The sequence below is a fragment of the Convolutriloba macropyga genome, chromosome 1 (genome assembly GCF_964194025.1).
Source record: "Convolutriloba macropyga chromosome 1, txConMacr16.3, whole genome shotgun sequence".
NCBI lineage: Eukaryota > Metazoa > Xenacoelomorpha > Acoela > Convolutidae > Convolutriloba > Convolutriloba macropyga.
The window spans coordinates 37,994,989-38,020,061 of NC_134468.1; the positions used below are offsets into that span (position 1 = coordinate 37,994,989).

At 33.5% G+C, this 25,073-nt stretch overlaps 3 protein-coding genes across 3 annotated transcripts in view; all 3 read right to left on the bottom strand.

The window, feature by feature from the left end:
- LOC142338501 (CAAX prenyl protease 1 homolog) overlaps positions 1 to 25,073 on the bottom strand; it is a 447,656-nt gene that overhangs the window by 253,612 nt on the left and 168,971 nt on the right. The gene's annotated exons all lie outside the window — the stretch shown is intronic.
- On the bottom strand, positions 941 to 4,725 carry LOC142338458 (uncharacterized). The gene is made up of 3 exons (XM_075388228.1): positions 4,411 to 4,725; positions 3,195 to 4,153; positions 941 to 1,683 (listed from the first exon to the last, which is right to left on the bottom strand). The coding sequence occupies exons 1-3, from the start codon at positions 4,598 to 4,600 to the stop codon at positions 976 to 978; spliced, it is 1,857 nt and encodes a 618-aa protein (XP_075244343.1). The 5' UTR covers positions 4,601 to 4,725; the 3' UTR covers positions 941 to 975.
- On the bottom strand, positions 4,950 to 11,167 carry LOC142338468 (SUMO-activating enzyme subunit 1-like). The gene is made up of 2 exons (XM_075388241.1): positions 10,333 to 11,167; positions 4,950 to 5,409 (listed from the first exon to the last, which is right to left on the bottom strand). The coding sequence occupies exons 1-2, from the start codon at positions 11,023 to 11,025 to the stop codon at positions 5,125 to 5,127; spliced, it is 978 nt and encodes a 325-aa protein (XP_075244356.1). The 5' UTR covers positions 11,026 to 11,167; the 3' UTR covers positions 4,950 to 5,124.

Consider the following 25,073-nt stretch of genomic DNA (forward strand, 5'->3'; position numbering starts at 1 on the left):
GAATAAAACAAAAAAAAGCAGAATTCAGACATACGAAACAATGAACCATTTTGCAAAAAAGTGGTCAAAAAATATTTAAGACTGCATTTATGAAAAAAATTTATCTGTTTTTTCAAAAACTTAACACCAAAAAAGATTGAATTTTTATTGAAACGAAATTAAAGTCCCTCATGTTCCCCAAAATACTATTTCTAGTAATTAAAAGCAAAATACAAACAAAAAACTGAAAAAAATTGGCAAAAAACTACGAAAATCGGATTAGCAAATGTACAATTTTATGAAACAAAATTACATCGAGGTAGAAAGAGGCATTGAGTATATGAATTATCAAAGGGAAGTTGCCATATTAACTGATTTTTGACAAAAAACAGCTAAAAGATCCAAAAATGAAGAAATTAATAGAAAAAAAAAGCCAAAAATTAACTAAAAAATCAAGAAATATGTGCCAATTTCGCATTTGAAACGCAATTTCAGGCTATGCAAAATACTGTGCTATCAATTTCCGGGGTTTACATTTCCACATAGCATCGATTAAAAATTATTTCTACAAAAAACCAAATTACAAGCAAAAAAACTAGGCCACTTAGACGAAAAACGACTAAAAACGGTTATCTATATGTGTCATTCAGTCAAAAACTACTTTTCAATGTCAAAAGTCATCCACTAAACGCAGCGCATGATCAAAAAACTTCTCTCGCTCAGAAAAAATTAGTTCACACTGCAATTTTACTCGCTTTCGCTTTTAGGTCAAAACATCGTCTGAACGAATAGTACTTCCGGTAAAAAAAAAAACCTTAAGAAAACCAATACTCCTCTTCGAGTCGTAAAAAAACCAAGAGAAGGCCAATAATAGCCCCAGCTATCGCTGTGCGGCTATTAGTAAAAGATCGATACCGAACAAGGCGTTCCTGAGAACTAAATCTTGAGAACTACAAAACACTTCAAAAAACAACCTCATTTCTGACAATCTACATTTTAGAAATCCATAAATTGTTGTCTTGTAGCATTTGGTGGACCCCGGTTTCTCCTGGGCGAGTTATCTTCGTCTCTCGGCTGGAATCTGTTGCTTCTGCCTGCTCTTCCTGATTCCGTTTGCAGATCATGCGCCGCTAAATGGAGAATTTCACTGGGATCTCTTAACTTCTTCCTATCATCTGATTTCCGCCTTCGGGTAAATAGGTTTCTGTCATTTGGTTCGTCGTATCGTCTATCGTAGTTCCTCCGATTGATCAATGACGCACCTGCCCACGGTTTCTCACCGGGGGTTAGAATCTGATCCTGTTTTGGATGATCCGAGACCTCGTACTGGAAAGTGTCGTAATGTTTTAACACGTCATTCAGATCCCGTTTTAGCCTGTGCTCGTAGCTAACATAGTCCTCTTGCAGTTCTCGAATTCTTCGCTGCAGCTGGTTGATGTAGTTCATAGTCTTTCGTTTGTGATTCTCAATCTGCTGCTGAAATACATGTTCAGTTGCATGTCGTATTCCACCTAGACTATCGTATTGTTTGTTGTTAAGAACCGGAAGCATTCCATCGTTAGGGTCATATGTCATTGTTTCTGGCCGAAGCGGCACGTTGTCCAACACTTGAGCTGTGGTAAGCTGCTTGACAGCATTTGCATATCCTCGTTCAGTTTGTATTGGGTTGTCATGCATGTACAGATACTGGAGATTCGTCAGAGCCTGAAAAACAACTTTGGGATGATGTTGCTACAGCTGTTCTTAGACAAATGTCTTATTTTTCTCAGTCACCCACATCAAAAAAATTTTATCTTAAGATTAAAAAATAGTTTTTAAAAGCACTGTTCTGGATCAAAAATGCATGCAAAAAATTTCAACATCATAACATCACCTCGATATCAACATTATCCGCTATGTCAAAACAATAGATTAATGTCAGAATACAAAATGACAACCATTGATTGTTTCCTGTCTTTTCTATTAGGCGCTCAACCACCAGAACAAAGGAAGATAAGAACGGAAAATGACTAAAAAAGAATTAGTAGACAGAAACCAATCTGGAATGAATGATTTTAGATGAGATAGGAAATCACGCACAGAACGAAAAAATCCATGCTTTGCACTTTGCAATGGAACACGTAAATAACGCTAACCTTTGCAGAAAACAAAATTTGCAAAAAAAACGGGGAAGGCTAAATACAGAGTGAGTAAACAGATCTTAAATTAATCAGTTTCCAGGCATCTCAGCATCCAATTGTTTGCCTTGTTTGTAAAATATTACGAGTGTAGACTTTTTGAAGTCAAGACAGTCTATTTCTGCGTTCACGATTCCTTATCCAATGTTTCCATTTTCTTGTTCTTCAGAAAGATTCTGTATTTCGGTAATTTGAAAGCAAACACAGTCAGAGATTACAAAAGCAGATTTTCAGCTGGCCAGCTTCTTGAAAACAATAGCCAAAGGACTTGCATGACTCCAAATTGCACTTCGTTTTGCAAAATTTTCATTAAATATTTAATTATCAATGAGATCATGAAAAAGATAAATCGTGGACTGTATGTTAAAATTAGCAGACAAAGATTCGATAGTAATTCATCGAAATATAGAGTTCTTTGGATGCTAAAAAATGGCATTGAACTATAACAACTATTTTTATTGAAGATGTTAGAACAATGAAAGAAGCAAACATAAAAGAATTTTGCCATACATTTTTAAATCTTTATATAATTGGTAACCAGGACTTGCTAGACAGACTCTTTCATGCTCATTAGAGCAAAATTTTTGATTGCTACATAGTTTCTTCAATAGTTAACCTCTGCTAGATAGAATAACTTTTCATTTTTAAACATTTTTTTCACTGTTGCAACTAAAATTGCACAACTCTTCCTCCGTGAGGCGCCTAAAAACAAAACAGATAGGTTTAATGGCGACCTTGTAGTGTCGCAAATTGTAATCGATTTGTATTTTCTTGCTACTATTTTGTGATAACGGCACTACGAACAATTTATTATTATCATTTTCAGAATTTTAAACGAGAATTCCTCTTCATGAAAGTCACCCATCAACAAGATTCAAGCTTGCAATCAATATTTTTTGCCTATTGAATACAACTTAGTTAGGAACAATGGTTTTAGCTGTTTTTAAAATTACTGTCTTTAACTCTCGTTATCTCCTCTACAGTAACTGTGGACAAAACTCCAGTTATACATAGCTTAAGCAAAAAGCATCGAGTTACCTGTAACACGACCAGGGTATCGTGGAGACTGAAGATGTTATTGTCACTTGCGTTTAGAACTCGCAATGTAAAACTGGTCGCCAGCGGTTGAATGTCACTCAGCTTATTCTTCTGCACGTGCAACTCGTGCAGCCTAGGCAGACTCTGAACCCCATCAAGTGACGTCAGACGATTGTTGTTCAAATGAAGGATGGTCAAGTTAGATAACGCTGGGATCCCTGACATGTCTCTAATATCGTTCATTGCTAAATTCAGCTCCGATAAGCTTCTTAAATTGGTGATGTGAGCTATTTGGCGAATGAAATTATGCGATAAGTTCACGTACACTAAGTCAGGACACAACTCGATACCTTGATAGTTCTCAATTCGGTTCAAGGAAGCGTCTAGATGTCTGACATTAGGAAAAGGCTGCAGCGATTCGTACGGCAGTTCCTGCATATCATTTAGAGAAAAGTCGACCTTCAAGCACTTCTCTGGCTTTTCAACTAACGATGGAAGATTCGGAATTCGTGACTGGCCAGTGGGGAATCCGAAATCGAAGTCATACAGAATTCTTTGCAATTGACACATTTTCAGTTTCAGGCCGAAATACGGAGCTCCATTTTGATTGACATGCCAGTAAAATGGGATGTGGGTCAATTCTACGGCATGGTCTTCGACAAACTTTCGAGAAAGCTTCTGAGTGGGTAAAGTTCTCACAAAGTCGTAAGAGTATGGAAAATACACATCATTACGCGCTCTATTGCGATAAACGCCATTGGCATCTCGTTCCCTGTTAGTGCGCAACATAGTGCTCTTTGTGACTGAATCGATATCGCTTTCACTCAAGTTCCCTGCACTGCTGGGGGATCTGTTGTTTGGATAGGAATTTGGGACGTGCTGCGATGTTCGTTGAGGTGAGGAATCCAACTGATTGTTTATTCTACCAGGAATAGCAGAACTCAGATTGTTGTTTGAATCTACAAAATTGGGGCTATTATAATCAAATTACAAATAAATGTCAAAAATTTTAATGCCGAATTTCCATTAAAATTAGCGGTTTACAGTTTGATACAAAAGCAAAAAAATTTTGCAAGCATTTTGAAATAATAATGGTTTTTCTGGCTAGACAGCATCACTGATTTTTCTATAAATATCAAACGCCACGTAAATTGGAAACCCTGATCATTTTTCCGTTCCGCTAAAAGCAACAAAATTTGAAAAGAACATGACTAACTATTTCTGTTCAAGTTTCTCTGATTGTTCACGTTTTGTCCAGCAATGTCATTGGAGGTTGCCTGTTGTTGATAAGCCGGTGGTTCATTTTCCTCATCCTCGTTATCTTCTGAGCGCTCCGTTCGTCTCCCTTCTTCGTCTTCCTCAACTGCGGGCAATCGACGTCCACCCTGGTTATTATTCGCAGCCATTGCTCTTCAGTGTATTATTCACTGACTCAAGTTTTGACCAAATTTACATTGACTAATGCTTACAAAGACGTGCTCTCTTTCTTTCTGGACTTGCACTTAGCTCATGTAACGCATAGCCAAAACGAACAAAAAATAAATTAGAATAAAAACTACAATAAAACACCGCTTGTATCGTTAATAATGTGAAGAGTATGCAGTAAAATTGAAACACTCAATCTCCAGCATCGTAAATCAAACAGACAGCATTGAGCTAACGGCTTAGTTCGCTATACACTTTCCTTTTGATCAAAATTTAGGAACGAAAAGATCTCGATACCTGAAGATCACAAAAATTTTTTTATCGGTGAAATTCAGGACAAAAGTAAATTCAATTTCAACTAGTATTTTCCATAACAATTACAATTCTCATAACAGATCTATCTGAACTAGTTTCAAACAGTAAACAACACTGATAAAGAGAAACCAACTAGAAAAAAGCAAATTAAACGTGTTCACATTTGAACAGAATAACTTCAAAATTTTGTCTAAAGAGGGACTACGTTAGCTACGCAATCAACTGCATTGTAAGAGAAGAAATTGTTGAACGGCTTGTCATTTCTGGAAGCAATTTTGATAATCTCTTGTCCTATGACTCCTCCTAGAACTGCAGCTACTTCTGCATTACCCTTCATCTGATGGAAGGATGCGTCTGCAAGCAGATACATTGGCATTGCATCCGCATCTAGTTTTAACTTGGAGCTCACTTCCAAAAACTCATCAACAATCACATCAAATTCAGCTGCCAGTAGATCTTTCGACACCAGTTGATCCTGAAAGAATACGAACGTTCAATTTTGCAAATCACTTACGTAAACCTATTACCACTTTTGGGATAAACCATAGTCAGCGCAAAAAAATAGATGCTTACGATTAACTCCAACCACAGTAGAGCTTTTGCCATATATAGTCTAGCTAAAATTGATTCATAATCGTTTAAAATAGGTTACGAAACAACAGATTTCATCAAGGATGGAGTTTTAATGAAGAGTTTTTAGTTGGATAGCTCAAAATGTCCCTAAATGTAATTTTTGTCAGCTGTCATTTGATCTCAAACAAGGATGCTCGTTAATGTGCGTTTGCACATGATGTTCAGATCCGAGCTCACCTACACTTTTGACCTAATTGTCGACCAAATGAAGAGATAATAAAAATAGATGTTTGAGTTTGAAAACCTAACTACTTGTTGAATTACATAATGCCATGCCTCATTACAGCGCTGACAAAATATTTCATTGCAAAAAACTACCAAAAAAAACAAACAACAAAAGAAGCAAAAACAAAAAATTCACGGCAAAAACTAAGTATCTAAATTTGAACGCACCAACAACGCCAAAATGCAATCGTATAAAACCTTAACTGCACAAATTTACTTTGTCCATACTATACAGCAGATGGCAATTTTCCTTAATGAGACTAGATAACAAAGTCGACAAAAGGAAATAATAAGGCAAAATAGAAAATTCAATCAACTTTTTTTAAACCAAATAATTTCTAAAGTCATTAAAATCATTAGCTTTTAACGAGCTAATTCTTAATAAATTTACCAAACATTCATTATGAAACCAACACGGCCTGTCGTTGGTTAGATTATGCCATAGGAACGGACTACAGAAGCAGAAAAACTCAAAAAATAGAACAATTTGCGAAAACACAAATTTTTGAAGCCATTAAAATTATTAGCTATTATCTGAGTACTATGTATTCTTCTTTCCATTTTCATTCACACTAAAGCAACTAAAAAAATACTGAAAGATTAAATTAGTGCATTTGGGCCACATTTGAAAATCATTGGGATCTGTTATTACGCGAATGTGCTAAAAGAAGTGAAAAAGAAACACAAGTACGCCACTAAAACTTAATTAAACGGATATTGTCAACAATTAAAACATCAGTTACGACATGATGTCACTGGAAAATTAAATTTTTCGAATTCAAGAAATTGAATGAGACCTCTCAATGATGAGAATAAGCTACAAAATGACGAAAAAAAAAACAAGAAAAACTGATGTTTAAAAAATCATTGAAAATGTATAATATCAGAAACTTTGAGACTATTCGCTATCAAATGATGACTCGGGTAACATCAATCTTTGAATACTCAATCTCAAGCTTCTGAGACCCGTCACCATTTTGCGCCTACTTAAAGATTTAAAAAATAGGCAAAAACCGCTAATTCAAAAAAAAATTGAGCGAGAAAAGTGTCGAAGCCGTTAAAAAATATCTTTTCTGTAATGACTTTTCTATCATCCATCAATTTTTTAACAGAATGAGATTTTTTTCTCAATATGACTTCAAAATATCAATAAATATGAAAAATACATTAAAACCACGAAATTTCTGAGAAAGGCGTTAGTATCAACGCCTTTTAACTCAATTGCCTTCAGCGAAAGGCAATAAAAGCGCGCGATGGGAGCAAAAGAGTTATGCTTCGATGGGACAACAAGGATGTTTGTCATTGACAAGTCATCGATACGATAAGAAATTAGAATAAGTCATTGACTGAGAAAACAAGATCAAATTTTGATCACTCGTCAAATTTTATACTGCATAGAAATGCAAAACTGCACCTTCCAGTGTTTACAAACCGCGAACAAAATATACCAAAATTTTGGATAAATAACTTTCTGATGAACAGCCATTTAGCCATATTGGCTCAGGTTTCAGTGAAATCAACTTTAATCCAAATCCGGAAATTCCAGGCTTCATTTAAGATTCCATGTACGGAATTCATGTACGAAAAAAAACAATAACTGAAATGTTTAAAAAATCATTGAAAATGCATAATATCATAAACTTTGAGACTATTCGCTATCGAATGATGACTCGGTTAACATCAATCTTTAAATACTCAGTCTCAAGCTTCTGAGACCCGTCACCATTTTGCGCCTACCTAATAATTTAAGAAAAATAGGCAAAAACCGCTAATTCAAAACAAAATTGAGCAAGAAAAGTGTCGAAGCGGTTAAAAAATAACTTTTCTGTAATGACTTTTCTATCATCCATTAATTTTTTAACAGAGTGAGATTTTTTTCTCAATATGACTTCAAAATATCAATAAATATGAAAAAAACATTAAAACCACGAAATTTCTGAGAAAGCCGTTAGTATCAACGCCTTTTAACTGAATTGCCTTCAGCGAAAGGCAATAAAAGCGCGCGATGGGAGCAAAAGAAATATGCTTCGATGGGACAACAAGGATGTTTGTCATTGACAAGTAATCGATACTATAAGACATTAGAATAAGTCATTGACTGAGAAAACAAGATCAAATTTTGATCACTCGTCAAATTTTATACTGCATAGAAATGCAAAACTGCACCTTCCAGTGTATACAAACCGCGAACAAAATATACCAAAATTTTGGATAAATAACTTTCTGATGAACAGCCATTTAGCCATATTGGCTCAGGTGTCAGTGAAATCAACTTTAATCCAAATCCAGAAATTCCAGGCTTCATTTAAGATTCCATGTACGGAATTCATGTACGAAAAAAACAATAACTGAAATGTTTAAAAAAATCATTGAAAATGCATAATATCATAAACTTTGAGACTATTCGCTATCGAATGATGACTCGGTTAACATCAATCTTTGAATACTCAATCTCAAGCTTCTGAGACCCGTCACCATTTTGCGCCTACCTAATAATTTAAAAAAAAATAGGCAAAAACCGCTAATTCAAAACAAAATTGAGCAAGAAAAGTGTCGAATCGGTTAAAAAATAACTTTTCTGTAATGACTTTTCTATCATCCATTAATTTTTTAACAGAGTGAGATTTCTCAATATGACTTCAAAATATCAATAAATATGAAAAATACACTAAAACCACGAAATTTCGGAGAAAGCCGTTAATATCAACAATATAAACGCGCGATGGGAGCAAAAGAGTTATGCTTCGATGGGACAACAAGGACGTTTGTCATTGACAAGTCATCGATACGATAAGACATTAGAATAAGTCACTGACTGAGAAAACAAGAACAAATACAGGCAAAAAGCAAAAGTTCAGTAGAAAAGTGCGAGAAGAAAATGTCGAAGCCATTTAAACCATAAGTTTTTCTTTGAAAACTTCATCTATGATCCATTGAACGTCTTTTATAAGCCAATTGGAACTAACACTAATAGGATAATGTGATGAGATTTCAGAACCAAAAGCATCAAAAAATTTTCCAAATGTCCAACAAATGTATCGATTTTATCAAACCAATGAGTAGAAGATAAAGCCGCAAATTAAATTATTTTTTGTTGAAGTAGTAAAGAATGAGTGCCGATAATTAATGAGACGTTCGTACAGTTCACGAAGATATGTTTACGATTGGTTAATATTCAAATTTCTTTTTCGAAAAATTATTTTTTTAAGTTTTAACAGCTATTAAATTCAATAGCTTTTAACAGAAGTCAAAAAATACGCTTAAACATGGCTCGATAAAAAGAAAAAGATGTTTTTCATGCATGGGTAATCAATAAGATATCATAATAAGGGTTATGACTATGAAAACAACAACAAATACAGGCAAAAACCAAAAAATCAGTAGAAAAGTGCGAGAAGAAAGTGTCCAAGCCATTTAAGCCATAAGCTTTTATCTGAAAACTTTATCTATGATTCATTGAACGTCTTCCCTAAACCAACGGGAGCTATCCAAATTAGGATAATGTGCTAAAATTTCAAAACGATTCAAAAATACAAAAATATCCAAAAATTTTAAAATTGTTTTTAAAATCTTGTGGCATCGAAGCCATAAAACCAATAGTTAGAATTTAAAACCGCTAAACAGATTAGTTTTGGTTGAAGTAGAAAAGAAGGGGATCCTGTCAGTACAGAGACTGACTTTCAGTTTACAAAAAAAGTTTATTGTCGGTTAATGTTAAAAAATATTTTGAAAAATTATGTATAAAGTCTTAACAGCCATTAGCTGTACAATCGAAGCACTGAATAGCTTCACTAATGCTCGTTACGACACCCATTACACTTTTAATCATCGATTCTATTCCATAGGGTTCCAAAAATTCAGTAAAACCTCAAAGAAAATCAAATATTCATTTATAATTACAAAAGCTCAGAGTCGAAGCCATAAAAAATTTGTGCGATTCCTCGAAAACGTGTTTTTTGTTCATAAGGCGTCATTTTACTGTATATCAGGTTTATCATTAACCAAACATCGACATGAAAAGTGACCAGTCTCTAGGTGACCTAAAAAAATATAAAGTCTAAAAAAAAACAGCTCTCAAATAGAGTTCGAATTTTTTTTATAGTAAACTTCCCTATGAGACCAGAACTAGTCTTTTTTATCGCCTTTCGTGTATTAGGAATACGAAATTGAATCCTTTTGTGGCGTGAAATGTAATTTTGAATGAAAAATTTACAAAGAAATGATTATAATTTGAAGAAAAATTACACTAAAATGTGAGTGTGAACACGCGATATACCAAATATCGCGTGTTCACACTAAACTTCAATCCTCGATAACTCCTCGAAAAAAAAACGAAATTCAAAAAAAAATCTTTTTAATTTCAAATTCTAGGCTGGACGAGCTTTTTAATGATACTACTCACATTTCTCTACGATGAATATATCGATCGGCCAAAATTGACTGAACAAAAAAAACCCATTTGAGTATATAGTTCCTTCCCCACAAGTGGCGTCGGAACAATAAGCAAAAACGTATCAACTGACGTATAAAACCTACAAACCTTCAATAATGACAACAGAAGAACTTTGTTCGTCTTTTGCTGCTTGCTCAAAACTTCATCAAATATCGCAAAGGGTATTGAATCTTGGAAAGATTTGAATGTAACTTCATGATGTTCAACAATCTTGGTTACTTCGCCATCCGGAGCCTTCTTTTCGGTTTCCGAATGGCATTTGAAATTCTCCCCCAAGTCACTGAACATATAGCCAAAAGCCCCGAAACAATCCGCAACAAGGAACGAAATGTTTTTCGAACGGCAAATAGCGTCAACTTTGTTTACAACTTCGAATGGGTAGTCGATCACACAAACTATGTTGAATTGATCAAAGTACTCATCACTCACTTCAGAAAGGTTGACATTGCTAGCTGTAACCTTCACATTGGGATTCAATGACGACAAGCGCTCAACACTTGCCTCGGCTCTATTTTCACCAATTGTATCAAAGGGTGCCATAAACTGGCCAGGGAAATCACTTTTACCCAAATTCCTGTGGTCCATCAGGGTCACAGAGTTCACGCCAGTTAAGACCACGTTTTTGCAAACTTCTGCGCCGACTGAATTCAACCCTGCAATTAGAACATTTGTGGCTCTCAATTTCTGCTGCGCCTCCACTCCCCATAATCTCAACTGTCGGTCGTACAGTTTAGCTTCTCCAGCCGACAAATCAGCTTTACTCTCTTCTCCCGACACCATTTTCAAATATCAGTTGTCTGAAAGAGAGCATTTGAAAACATTACGGCCAGCGTACAAAATGTATGCAATCGTCAAATATAGACCCCAACCGACTGTTATACGGATTGTTCTGCAACGACTGACGATGCGCTCTCGATTCCACTGCAACCTGCTACTACGCTCAGGGTGTGGATGTAGAATAGGGAAATAATTTTACTAAGGGACATAAGTGTTTATGTAGCGAAAGATTTCAAGTGCGGAAAAAGGAACCGATTTCGGCGCGATTTTCATTCGGGTAGCAAACTGCCTCGAGTTGAGTAGAGTGCATAAATTTCTGAACACAGAGCATTAGATCACACAAAGACCACGACATAAAATTCGCTCGAAACGTCGACAGGTAGATCAAAATTTGCATAAAAACACTAGTAAATAATAAATGCTTCAAACTTTGTTCGAGAGCAATTAATAATTAGTATAGAAAAACTGATGAATAGCAAGCATCTGATTTTTTTTAGTCATCGCAAGACCACACAAAAATAACAAAACAATGCGGCTCGGTAAGGTGCATCAGCATCAGGGCTACAACACTAACCAAACATTGGATGCTCAGTCAACATTGCAATTTGTAAATCAAAAAGAAAGTGAAAAACCGAGGAATGATAAAAAAACTTCCTCTGCAAGCAAGAGTTGGCCCCAATACGATAACCGATATCAATTTAAGTCAACTTAAATACAAAACGGTGAAAAATTCTTCCGAGTACATAATGCCAGTGTGAAACTGAATTCAATATTTTATGCTACATGTAGGTAGAGTTTTCTTTTTCTGATATCAATTTAAAAAAACCGCAGTAAAACTGGGAGACAAGAATTGGTAAAGATCTGCAAAAATAACATTGGAATTAGACGGAATTTTACGCATAACAGAAGTTGATACTTCTTTAGCAAACACAAAAATTTGCTACAATCCTCCATTGATTGAGCGGAAGGGAAACATCGCATTTTCAAAAATGGAAGTTAATGTCAAATTTGAAAACGGAACGAACGAATTGCTATCGTTTGCTCGACAATTAAAGGAACGGTGAGATAAGCGGAACCATTAGATAAAAATAAAAGATTGCAGGAATGCTTCATGTCAGTGAAAAACTTAACATCACTCAAAATCTGTGCCACTATCAGTCAAAAATTTAAAATAGGTTTGTTCAAAAACTCATTACTATTTGTTTCACAATAATAAGGATAAACAATAAAAACTATAGCCTTTAGGCTTAGATCACTTAGACAGAAACTGGGCGTATGAAGTTGGTGAAAAGCTGAATCTATCAGACAATGCGCAGACCAACCAAATAAGCACCTTTCTAATTCTGTCTCCATACCAAAGAGGTATTGTTCAACTCAATTTTCAAAGGTCGTTTATCATCGTTTAATAGATTGAGACAAATCACCGTTTAATAGATTGAGACAAATTGATAACCCGTCCATGTAATGGGTAAAGGGGATGACGGAGGCCTGTTAGTTATCACAATAGATAGTTACCAGAATTTTTTAGACCCATGATGTCTGAATATGCAGAAATTAATACCAGCGGCCCGAAATCTAATTTTTTTTTAAAAAATCGAAATCTATAAAAGACACAAGGTTAATGAACAATTTAGTTCAAACAAATTAAAAAACAAATAAAAAAATCAACAAATCAATCAAGTTTTTGGCAATGATACTCTCAAAAAGGCACAAACCCTCAAATGATAAGAAACGGCACTTTTCCTAGAACAATACTGTCAAGGGCAAAAGAATTCTCAAATGCACAAAAGGCAAATATAGAATATCTAATCAAAAGCAAGAACATTTATCATTTTAAGCTTTTTAAATCTCCCTTTGTTTCTCCGGTTCTAAACTACCTTTAATTAGTGGAAAAATGGGTATACCTCACCCCTCTTTGCGCTATATTTTGATAACATCGACACTTTTCGAAGTCTAATAATTGACGCTTTCATTCAACCATTTTAAACAAACGGGTCGATGTGAAAACAATTCCAAATTCATCATTATTCAGTAGATGTCCATTAAATTTCTTTAAAGCATTAAATTTTCAGTTTCAGCCTCACTTAGTGGGGGAGAAGCTTTGTGCTCAACGAGTGCGATGAGAAACATTATGCTCAAAAGCGTTGTTTTTTGTTCAGTCCAACTTTGGTCGATCTTGGCCGATATATTCATTGTATTGAGTTGTAAATGTGTCCTTACGACTTAAACAAACAAGATTTGTTGTCATTTCCTAAAATAATACTGAGTTGCTGAATCTATTCGTTTGAAATTTTCGCAAAACTTCCCCTCAATATTTGATAAATTAACCATTCAGTTAACTGACACAAAATCAATTATTTTGGTTGCATACTTCTCAAGAGCACTGCCTTAAAATATTTTGGTCCAGATATATTAACATTTGAAACAATTACGGATTGCTTACAGCTTCACAGAAACAAAGAGGCTATAATTGCTCTTATTGTGGTTTGCTACAATCAAATTATTTAGATTTTATTTGGTGCTAGCTTTTTAGGATCTGTTCTCCTTTTTTGCTTTTTTGGTGCAAATGAACCTAGTCAAGATTGAACAGTGACTTCAATCACGCTGGAATAGTCAGTGGCCCAACCAATTAAAATCTTTGAGGCGTAAACGTTTTTCTAACTCACTTTGAAGTGAAGCGCTAAAGATAGTGTGAAAAAAATCCGTTATTAGAGATCTTTTCGTCATGCAGCAATTTATCTTTTGCTTTTCATGTTGTTTCCTTTGACTTGCTTGCGAATACCATCAAAGTTGTATTGTAATGGCACATAAATGATATTGTTCGAATCGGCCAAATGGCTGCAAACAGCCAAATAGCAGTTATTACATATAAAAAACGAGCTGTCTCGGAACGTTTTATTGGGACCTTTGAGAAAATGTAGCGCATCCAGATTATGGCTGATCGTTTCTAGCGCCTTGATGTGTATCAACACTTTTTAGAAAACTCGAGTTCATATCTCCATTTTATTTTCAGTAATTTCAAATTGGAATTCTAATGAACCATAAACAATATTTTGAATGCTTTCTCAGAAATTGTTTTGCATGACATTAAAGCTGATTTATTAACTAAAAGTGAAGTTTTAATTTTGCCACTAATCGTTTTTTGTTCTCTCTCATAGTATCTTTATTTACAATTTGCCTCACCCAAAACTAATTTTACTAGTTGTTTCAGTTTTTTCATTACTTTTAGGACTATAACTGCATTATCTTGTGATATCTGTCTCTTTTATTGTAGTTCAGTAACTCTTTTTGATGATAAGTCCCATCTCCGCTCAAGCAGAGCACAAGTAAATAACTTTAATAGGTTCAGATTTCATCGTTCAATTAACAATCAGGTTGTGATTGACTTAAACAAATTTAACCAAACTAGTTTTCCAAGAAAAGGGAATTCATTTTTTAAAAGTTTTCTTTATATATTTTAGCGCATGCAATGCCATGCCGTGCTCGAAGTAGGTGTGAGTGTAAAAATTTTCACTAGTCAAATCAGTATTTCAACCATTCAGTAATGCAATTCAGAAGCTGTCCCGCCTGTTTTTGTTTTCCTTGATTAATTGTCTTTCTCGATTCATGTCACGGCAATCTCAGCATGTGTTCTGCACCCACGTATTAAATCTGAGATGAGAATGAAAAGTATAATTGAATCAAATTAGAGCTCGGCCAATCTAGATACATAAGGCAATATTACCCCAAAAAAATTTTAAAGTTGGATTTGAATATGATAGATTTCATATTCAAATCCAATGTCAAAACTAAGGTTTTGGGGCTTTATGAATCTAGCTTGGCCGAGCTCTATTTTTATTTGAATTAAGTTTTTCATTCCAACATCAGATTTAAATTGTGGGTTCACACGTACATTTTTTTTGTTTTTAGCTAAATTACGCGTTTAATTGATATAATTGTTATCTGCTGTGCTTAAGAAATTACATTAGCTGAATTTTTTCAGCCATTTGTTTCTCGATGCAATTTTGATTTTGTCCATTCGAGTGAGATGAAAATGACCTCACCAGAAACCATCAAGTATCATTGGGGATCCAGTAATCTGTTTTATATTGCAAGTTCTCTTTACTTCAATTGGTGGATAGTTAAGCCAGGAATGTGTATGAGCGCGTTCGGAACACTATCTATTACTGCAGTTTGTATTAGCATTTCTGTTCCGACCCTTCTCTGAGGGGGGAGGAACTATATACTCAAATGTGTTTTTTTTGTTCAGTCAATTTTGGCCGATCGATATAATAATCGTAGAGAGTTGTGAGTGGTATCATTAGAAAGCTCGTCCAGTGTATAATATAGAACTAAAAAGATTTTTTCAATTTTTGCTTTTTTTAAGCAGTTATCGAGGTCTAAAGTTTTGTGAAAATTAGACGTAATTCAGCTGTTTTTTTCACAATTTTGACCAAATTTTCGTCAATTTTGACCAAATTTTCGTCAATTTTGACCAAATTTTCGTTAATATTTCTAAAATATTTAAAAATTATTAATTGTAGTGTAATTGATTTTATCTCTAAAGATAGAGGAGGGCTGCTGAATTGTTGGATCCGAGTTTTTGTGGCTAGAAATTATACTAAATTTTTGAAAATTCAGACTTTTTTCGTCGAAAAATTGGATTTTTTAGCCCTTAAGCTCTTAATTTGTTGGAAGTACACACCTTAAAAATGCGGCCATATTCTTCATAGTCTGAAAAAAGATCTAGTTGTACTCCTTCTGGTATTAAGAGCCTTATGGAGTTATAATTTTGCCAATTTTTTGCAAATTTAAAAACGATAATTATACAAAATGCAATTTTTATATTTGACAAACTGAAAAACTTTGTGTAGAATTGATCTATTTTGCAACCGGTTCAACAATTGAGACTTTGTTAGACGCTCAGCAATATCTGGGCTTATCTTGATCACACCATGAATCCTTATGATAAATACTTTTTAGATTTTATTGCGGCACGACCTTTTTTTCAAAAATTTTACGCTATGTAAATGTTTTTTAAATTATACGGACATAAATTTCTAATCAAGGCTCAGTTAATGACAGAAACTGTTTACAAAGACCGTGACCCAATGAGATTATATTATGGTTTCAGAAACAAGCTCACGGCTTTTATGGCTCTGACCAATCGTTTTCGTAAAAATTGTTTGGACTTCTTGCGTTTTGTTTTTATTTCTTATGATTTTTGTAGTTCAATGACTTGGCGTAGTTCAATGACTTAGCGTACCGAATCATAGATCCAGTTATTTTTGAGAAGATATAATAGAACCTAAACCTCTTTTTCAGTTGTTATCTAATGTCTGTTAAGACTTTGAATATATTTTTTTAAAGAAAATATCGGTGAATTATTGAACTTTGCCACTATTTTTTTTATTTCTCTCAACTTCGGGAGCAGTCTCAGTAAAAACTGGCGGAAACAGACTTCCTGTGATGTATAAATTAATGTCAGTAACGATTTTACATTCAACTAATGGTTTCTTTATTTTGGTACTACGCGTTTTCAATTTTCCTTTTGTTTTTTATCATAATTGCATGTTTTATGAGTTCATTGTGTTTTTTTGTAAAATGCCACCTCTTTGACAATTCCAATCAAAGCAAAGCAGTGTAGCAAAAATTCACAACGTTGGAAAAAAGCGTATCTGGATACGTTAATTATTTTCGTTAAATTGCTTTTTGGGCTGAGACACAGTTATCTCGCAAAAGTTTTTGGGTTTTTGATTTTGCCTAAGTTTGTCTTTCTTTTCGTCGTTGTACGCCATATACCCGATAACGATAGATATTAATTGCTTTCCCGAAACGTATAACTCAATTGAGTTACATGTTTCAGTTTATAGCTGTTTGTTTTAACGAACTTCAAATTAAAATTTAAAAAAATTGTTTCATCTGTCTCTTTTTTGCTTTCATTTTCGACGTCATGTAATCTAATCTCACTCATTGGGAGTCTCAATTACTTTTGTTGATTCCAACATTTTTTTCCGCGTTTGGCTGTGCGTTGTGACTGATTCCTTCGACCATATAGTTTCATAAAAACTAAGATTTTTTTACTGTTCATTTTTCGGGTTTCATTTCTGTTCCGACCCTTCTCTGAGGGGGGAGGAACTATATACTCAAATGTGTTTTTTTTGTTCAGTCAATTTTGGCCGATCGATATAATAATCGTAGAGAGTTGTGAGTGGTATCATTAGAAAGCTCGTCCAGTGTATAATATAGAACTAAAAAGATTTTTTCAATTTTTGCTTTTTTAAGCAGTTATCGAGGTCTAAAGTTTTGTGAAAATTAGACGTAATTCAGCTGTTTTTTTCACAATTTTGACCAAATTTTCGTCAATTTTGACCAAATTTTCGTCAATTTTGACTAAATTTTCGTTAATATTTCTAAAATATTTAAAAATTATTAATTGTAGTGTAATTGATTTTATCTCTAAAGATAGAGGAGGGCTGCTGAATTGTTGGATCCGAGTTTTTGTGGCTAGAAATTATGCTAAATTTTTGAAAATTCAGACTTTTTTCGTCGAAAAATTGGACTTTTTAGCCCTTAAGCTCTTAATTTGTTGGAAGTACACACCATAAAAATGCGGCCATATTCTTCATAGTCTGAAAAAAGATCTAGTTGTACTCCTTCTGGTATTAAGAGCCTTATGGAGTTATAATTTTGCCAATTTTTTGCAAATTTAAAAACGATAATTATACAAAATGCAATTTTTATATTTGACAAACTGAAAAACTTTGTGTAGAATTGATCTATTTTGCAACCGGTTCAACAATTGAGACTTTGTTAGACGCTCAGCAATATCTGGGCTTATCTTGATCACACCATGAATCCTTATGATAAATACTTTTTAGATTTTATTGCGGCACGACCTTTTCAAAAATTTTACGCTATGTAAATGTTTTTTAAATTATACGGACATAAATTTCTAATCAAGGCTCAGTTAATGACAGAAACTGTTTACAAAGACCGTGACCCAATGAGATTATATTATGGTTTCAGAAACAAGCTCACGGCTTTTATGGCTCTGACCAATCGTTTTCGTAAAAATTGTTTGGACTTCTTGCGTTTTGTTTTTATTTCTTATGATTTTTGTAGTTCAATGACTTGGCGTAGTTCAATGACTTAGCGTACCGAATCATAGATCCAGTTATTTTTGAGAAGATATAATAGAACCTAAACCTCTTTTTCAGTTGTTATCTAATGTCTGTTAAGACTTTGAATATATTTTTTTAAAGAAAATATCGGTGAATTATTGAACTTTGCCACTATTTTTTTTATTTCTCTCAACTTCGGGAGCAGTCTCAGTAAAAACTGGCGGAAACAGACTTCCTGTGATGTATAAATTAATGTCAGTAACGATTTTACATTCAACTAATGGTTTCTTTATTTTGGTACTACGCGTTTTCAATTTTCCTTTTGTTTTTTATCATAATTGCATGTTTTATGAGTTCATTTTGTTTCTTTGTAAAATGCCACCTCTTTGACAATTCCAATCAAAGCAAAGCAGAGTAGCAAAAATTCACAACGTTGGAAAAAGGTGTATCTGGATATGTTAATTATTTTCGTTAAATTGCTTTTCGGGCTGGACACAGTTATCTCGCAAAAGTTTTTGGGTTTTTGATTTTGCCTAAGTTTGTCTTTCTTTTCGTCGTTGTACGCCATATACCCGATAACGATAGATATTAATTGCTTCCCCGAAACGTATAACTCAATTGAGTTACATGTTTCAGTTTATAGCTGTTTGTTTTAACGAACTTCAAATTAAAATTTAAAAAAATTGTTTCATCTGTCTCTTTTTTGCTTTCATTTTCGACGTGATGTAACTTAATCTCACTCATTGGGAGTCTCAATTACTTTTGTTGATTCCAACATTTTTTTCCGCGTTTGGCTGTGCGTTGTGACTGATTCCTTCGACCATATAGTTTCATAAAAACTAAGATTTTTTTACTGTTCATTTTTCGGGTTTCTTTTTGTTGGCATGTCTAAGTAGTCCTTTTATCAGGTAGACTCTTAATATCAACTGTTAAGATGAAGGCAAAAACATGATTTACATTTCTTGCAGGTAACATCTTATGATTATAGTTCCTTAAACAGTGTCATGTTGTAAAATTGTTTGAAGTTTTGGCTTCTTTTTGATTGATTTTTTTGAGGGCTCGTGACTTAGTCTTCTTTTCAACCGGTCCAATTGGCTTCCCGAGGTTTCGAAATTTAAACCGCCGCTGTTTGTTGTAATCCTAAGGCTTTTGTGACGTTAAAAAAATATCTGTTTTCTAAAATACTTTTGGGTTTTTGAGCTTTGTATTTTTTAAATAGCTTTCGATCGATTTGTAGCTCAGTCTCTGTAAACACATGTCACACCCATTTCCAGTAAACTATAATCTATAACATTTGTTACTATTGTTACTACGAGATTTCATAAAATGTTATTTTTATTTATTTGTTCATTTCATAGGAATGTTGGTTTCTTTTTAAAACTATAACAAAAACCGTTGGTCCCATTGGCTTTGAATTTTTGCGCAATCGAACATTGCATAATGACATGTCTCAATTGCTTCCTATGTAGATGTGAATAAACATTTGGGTGCTTTCAGATGATATCTAACGACAATAATAACTGCAAAATTTATTAATTTCAAAAGTGGAAAACTATTTTGGAACTTGGCACCTAGTTGCACTTTTTTGTCTACCTGTTACCAGTCGCATTGGAGACAGGTCCCATATATTTTCTAATGAAGTGCCGATGAAATTCTTTTTGTTTTCATCTGATGCGAGTTTCACGTTGTTTATTTTATTATAGATTTTATTAAGTTTTGTTAATTAATGTTTGCTTTTTGATTTTTATAATTGTCCTTTCAAGTAGTCCTATTATCAAAAACTTTAATCGGCCCTCTAGATTTGGTTAGTATAGATTTGGTTATGTTTTATTGTAGATTTTATTAGAGTTTTGGTCGTAAATAATGTTTGTTGATTGGTTTTTATTTTTGTCCTTTCTAGTAGTCCTATTATCAACAACTTTTACCGGCCCTATAGCGTGGCATTGTCGTGTTCATTGGTTGTTTATTGAACGATGTGTATGTTTTGAAAGGTTTCCATCTCTTCATCATTTGGTAGCCAATTAATTCAAGAATATGGATGATCGGGGTTGGAACATTATGTGCGTACGCACATTAACGAGCCTCCTTGTTTAGTCTTACTACTCGGTGCTCTATAGATCTATAACTACGGTACCATTTCAACTTCAGTGAGTTTTTTTATAACAAAACACGATCTAATCAAATGGGTAAAATGTGTATTTTCAAAACTGCCCTTATCTTTTCCCAAAAACTATTCATTTTCCCAACCACCAAGACCATTGTCAAAAACAAATATTATTTCAACAAAATTGATTTACGAGATTTAAGTTTAATTGTTCCGACCCCACTTGTGGGGGGAAGAACTATATACTCAAATGTGTTTTTTTTGTTCAGACAATTTTGGCCGCTCGATATATTCATCGTAGAGAAATGTGAGTGGTATCACTAAAAAGCTCATCAAACGTAGAATTCGAAATAAAAGATTTTTTGAATTTGACTTTTTTCGAGGAGTTATCGAGGTTTAAAGTTTCAAGTGAACACGGGACATTTGGTTCACTTTAACCGTAATATTTGTTCGAATTAACATTTTTTATATGAAAATTTTAATTCATGATTACATTTCACGCCACAACAAAACTAATTTTGTTTTACTTATAGACGAAAAGCGATAAAAAGACTAGTTCTGGTCTCATAGGGAAGTTTACTATAAAAAAAATTGAATTCTATTCGAGAGCTTTTTTAGAAAATTTTGCATTTTTTCTTTTCTCAAGTTACCTAGAGACTAGTTACTTTTCATATCGAGATTCCGCTACTAACAAACCTCCTTTACAATCACATGAAGCCCAATGAACGAAAAATTCGTTCCCAAGGAATCGCTCATGTTTTTTGGATTCGTATCTCGTAATTTTAAATGAAATTTTGATTTACTTTTTCAGGTTTTACTAAACTTTTGGAATCCCATGACATAAACTCGTTGACTAAAAAAGCAATAGGTTTCGTAATGAGCATTAAGTGAACCTATCTAATCCTTTGAGTGGACAGCTAATGGCTGTTAACACTTTGAAAATAAATTTTTGAAACTTTTTTTATATTAACCAATCCTAAACTTATTTTTGTGGACTGTAAGTCAATCTCAGTAATGCAGGACCCCCCTCCTTCCTACTGCAACCGAAACTAATCTCGTTAGCGGTTGTATCTTCAAACTATTGGTTATATGACTTCAAATTCAAAAGATTTAAATTTTTTTGGGCATTTCGTATTATTGGTTCCTTTTGAAACCTTATAACGTAATTCTAATGTTGATGTCTTATTGATTATCTATGCAGGGTAAACATGCTTGGCCTCACATCGAGGCATAACAGCGTATTTATTGAATTCCGATGAAAATTAATGGCTGTTAAGACTTTGAGACTTTTTGAACATAAATCAATCTCAAGATTATTTTCGTGAGCTGTAAGTCAGTCTCAGTAATGACAGAACCACTTTCAATACTATTCCAACTAAAAATTATCTAGTTGGCAGTTTTTTCTTCTAACTATTGATAATATGACTTCAATGCCACAAGACTTCAAAATGTATTTTTAATTTTTGGACATTTCGTATTATTGATTCCTTTTGAAATCTTATCCTGTTATCCCAATAATAGTGGTTCCCATTAAATTAGAGACGATGTTCAATGAATCATAGCTAAAGTTTTCAGAGAAAAACTAATGGTTTAAATAGCTTCGACTCTTCTCGCACTTTTCTACGAATTTTTGGTTTTTGCCTGTATTTGTTGTTTTTCCACAGTAATAGAACATATTGTGATGTCTTTTTGATTACCTATGCATGAAAAACAGCCTTGTACTCAAATCGTGGCATAACTGAGCGTATTTATGGACTTCTGTTGAAAGCTTTTAAATTTAGTGTCTGTTAAGTCACTATTTTTTTTTGAAAATTTTTTACATTAATCAATCTCAAACTTATTTTCGTGAACTGTAAGTCAGTCTCAGCAATGAAAGAACCCCTTTCCTTTTTACTTCAACAAAAATTTATCTAGTTAGCGGTTTTATCTTGTAAATATTGGTGTTTTGACTTCGAAGTTTTCTTAATTTTTTCTTAATTTTTTTTTAATTTGGATTTTTTTTTGTAAATTTGGTTCCTTTTGAAAAGAAAACATATTACATTTTTCATATATTGATAGTTCGCATTGGCTTAGAGAACACGTCCAAAAAGCTTTCGGAGAAAAGCTTTTGGTTTAGATGGCTTTGAAAATTTCTTCTCGCACTTTTCTACTGAATTTTCGGATTTTGCCTGTTTGTTTTTGTTTTCATGGTCCATGATATGTTGTAATGTCCTAATGATAACTTTTGAATAACAAACATCCTTGTCGGCACAACGAGGCAAATTTAAGCGTTTTTAATGATTTCCGTTGAAAGCTATTGAATTTTATGAAGTTGATACTACGGGTTTTCTCAAAAATTTCGTGGTTTTAATGTTATTTTCATTGCCATACGACATATTGTGATGAGTTAATGATGGCCTATGAATGAATGATAATATTGTTTTCTCGTCGAGGCAAAACTTTGCGTGTTTATTTAATTCTGTTGAATGCTATTGATTGAAAATAGTTTTTACTGAAAACTTCATTCTCTAATGGCTTCGACACTTTTATCGCTTAATTTTTTGAATTTGCTGTTTTTGCATTTTTATTCTTTAGATAGCCGCAAAATGCTGACCAGTCTAGTAAACATGTAATTAACGATTATATGAATGATGTTACCCGAAGCAGTCAGTTTATAGCGAATAGTCTTAAAGTCTATAATTTTATAGATTTAAGATTTTTCAAACTTCTGTTTTTTTCTTTTCGTCAACCTGTAACTTATTCTTGTCATTGAGAGGTCCCATCCAATTCCTTGAATTTCAAAAATTAACATGTCTACTGATATTATGTCGTAACTGATGTTTTGTATGGTTGACAAGTTGCGTTTGAATAAAAATTTTTGTGAGTGGTGTCTTTGTGTTTCTTTTTCACTTCTTTTAGCACAATCAGGTATTAACAGATCCCAATGATTTTCAAATGTGGCCCAAATGAAATTATTTCTCTCAGTACTTGTTTTTTGAACTTATTATTCTTGCAGTATAATTTTAATTGAATCAGTATAAAAAACTTAGTCTAACCAAAAACAGATCCCATTGGATTCATAATGACTTCAGTCACTTTATCAATAATTATTTCGTTATAAGCTAAAGATTTGTAGACTTTTGAAATTTTTTGGTTTAAAAAATGTTGATAGATTTGATTTTAACCTGATTTTTTGTTTTCTTTGTCGACTTACAGTTAGGAACTGTACAGTTAGGAAAAACTGGAAACCTAAATTTTTATAGTCAAGGTTATATCTGATTGCATTTTTACGTTGTTACTAGGTGTTTCAAAATTAGATATTTGGTTTCTGCCTTAAAATTTATGTATATGACTATTTAGTTTTTTTTTCTCGTAGTCTTCTTAATTGCAGATCTCGTGAGCGCTGTAATGAGTAATGGCGATATGTAATTCAATTACTAGTTGTGTGTTGTAACCATTTTTTAAAACTCAAACATCTATTTTTGTTCTATCTTCATTTGTTTGACAATTAAGTCAAAAATGTAGATGAGCTCGGATCGGAACATCATATGCGAACGCAGATTAACGAGCCTCCTTGTTTTTATCACTTCTCAATCCTAATTAACTTTTATCATTTACGACAAAGCGCTTGTTGGAAGAGAAAATTAATTCCGAATAAAAATGTTTAGCGTTAACACATACTACTTCGATGATTTAGCAGCGAGCATATTGCACCTAACCAAAAATTTTCAACGTTTGGTTGGAAGTGAGTGGTAGTTGATGCCCTTGGCTGATCATTGATATTTGTTCCGACCCACTGTAGTGGGGAAGGAACTATATACTCAAATGCTTTTTTTTTTCAGTAAATTTTCGCAGATCGATTTATTCATTGTAGAGGCTTGTGAGTGTTATCATTGGAAAACTTGCCTAGCGTAAAACTTCAAATTAAAAAGGTTTTTTTAGCTTCAATTTCTCCACAGAGTTTTGAAGTTTTGTGAACATTTGACTGATTTTCGATCTTATTGTTCGCATTTTCATTAGTTTTAGCCAATTTTGCTACAAAATACAATAAATTTGGTAACAATAGTGTTGTTGGGTTTAACTCTAAAAACAAACGGGTATTGTTGTATTGTTTGATCCAAATCTTACATCCAAAATGGCACGAAATTAGCCTCTTCGATACACTCTGCGTACATTTAACGGATTAAAACTCATAAAAACTGCTGACACAATCTCCGTTAACTACAAAGAGCCATTTTTATTTGGTATCCTTTGAGACTGTTTTTGAATTAAAATTGGGCCGGTTTTTTGCTAAATTAACTCAAAAATTATGCACAAAGCATCATTTAATTTAAATATATTGACTCCTTTTGTCAAATCAAGCATATGCATAATATTCAGAACAAGTCCCTGTTACAAAAAGACAAACGGCAATAGCAAGGGTAGTTTTGGTCTAATCGTTGTTTCTTAAAGTCCAAAACAAAATTCGGATTGTAATCAGTCGATGCTTTTTAAACCATTTTCCCATTTCAATATTCTTACGTTAATTATGGAAAACGACAATTCAAATCAGAACGTACTAATGCAAGGTCCAAATCGCGTCCTATGGAGTTTCAACGAAACTCATCTAGTCCTTTAGTCGAAAACTTATGGTCTTTCACTTTTAAAAATACATTTATAACATGAACAATGGATTATTGACCTTTGCGACTTCTTTCCTTTTGGCTAACTTGGCGCTTAACGTAGGCCAAGCCAGTCCCAATTGTGTTTCTAACAAATTGAAAATTGAAACTTAATTCGATTTTTTGTTGTAGGTAACGGTCCTGCTTCACACGAGTTTTCATTTAAAAAAATTATTTGTGGAATTTTTCTATTATTGAGGTTCA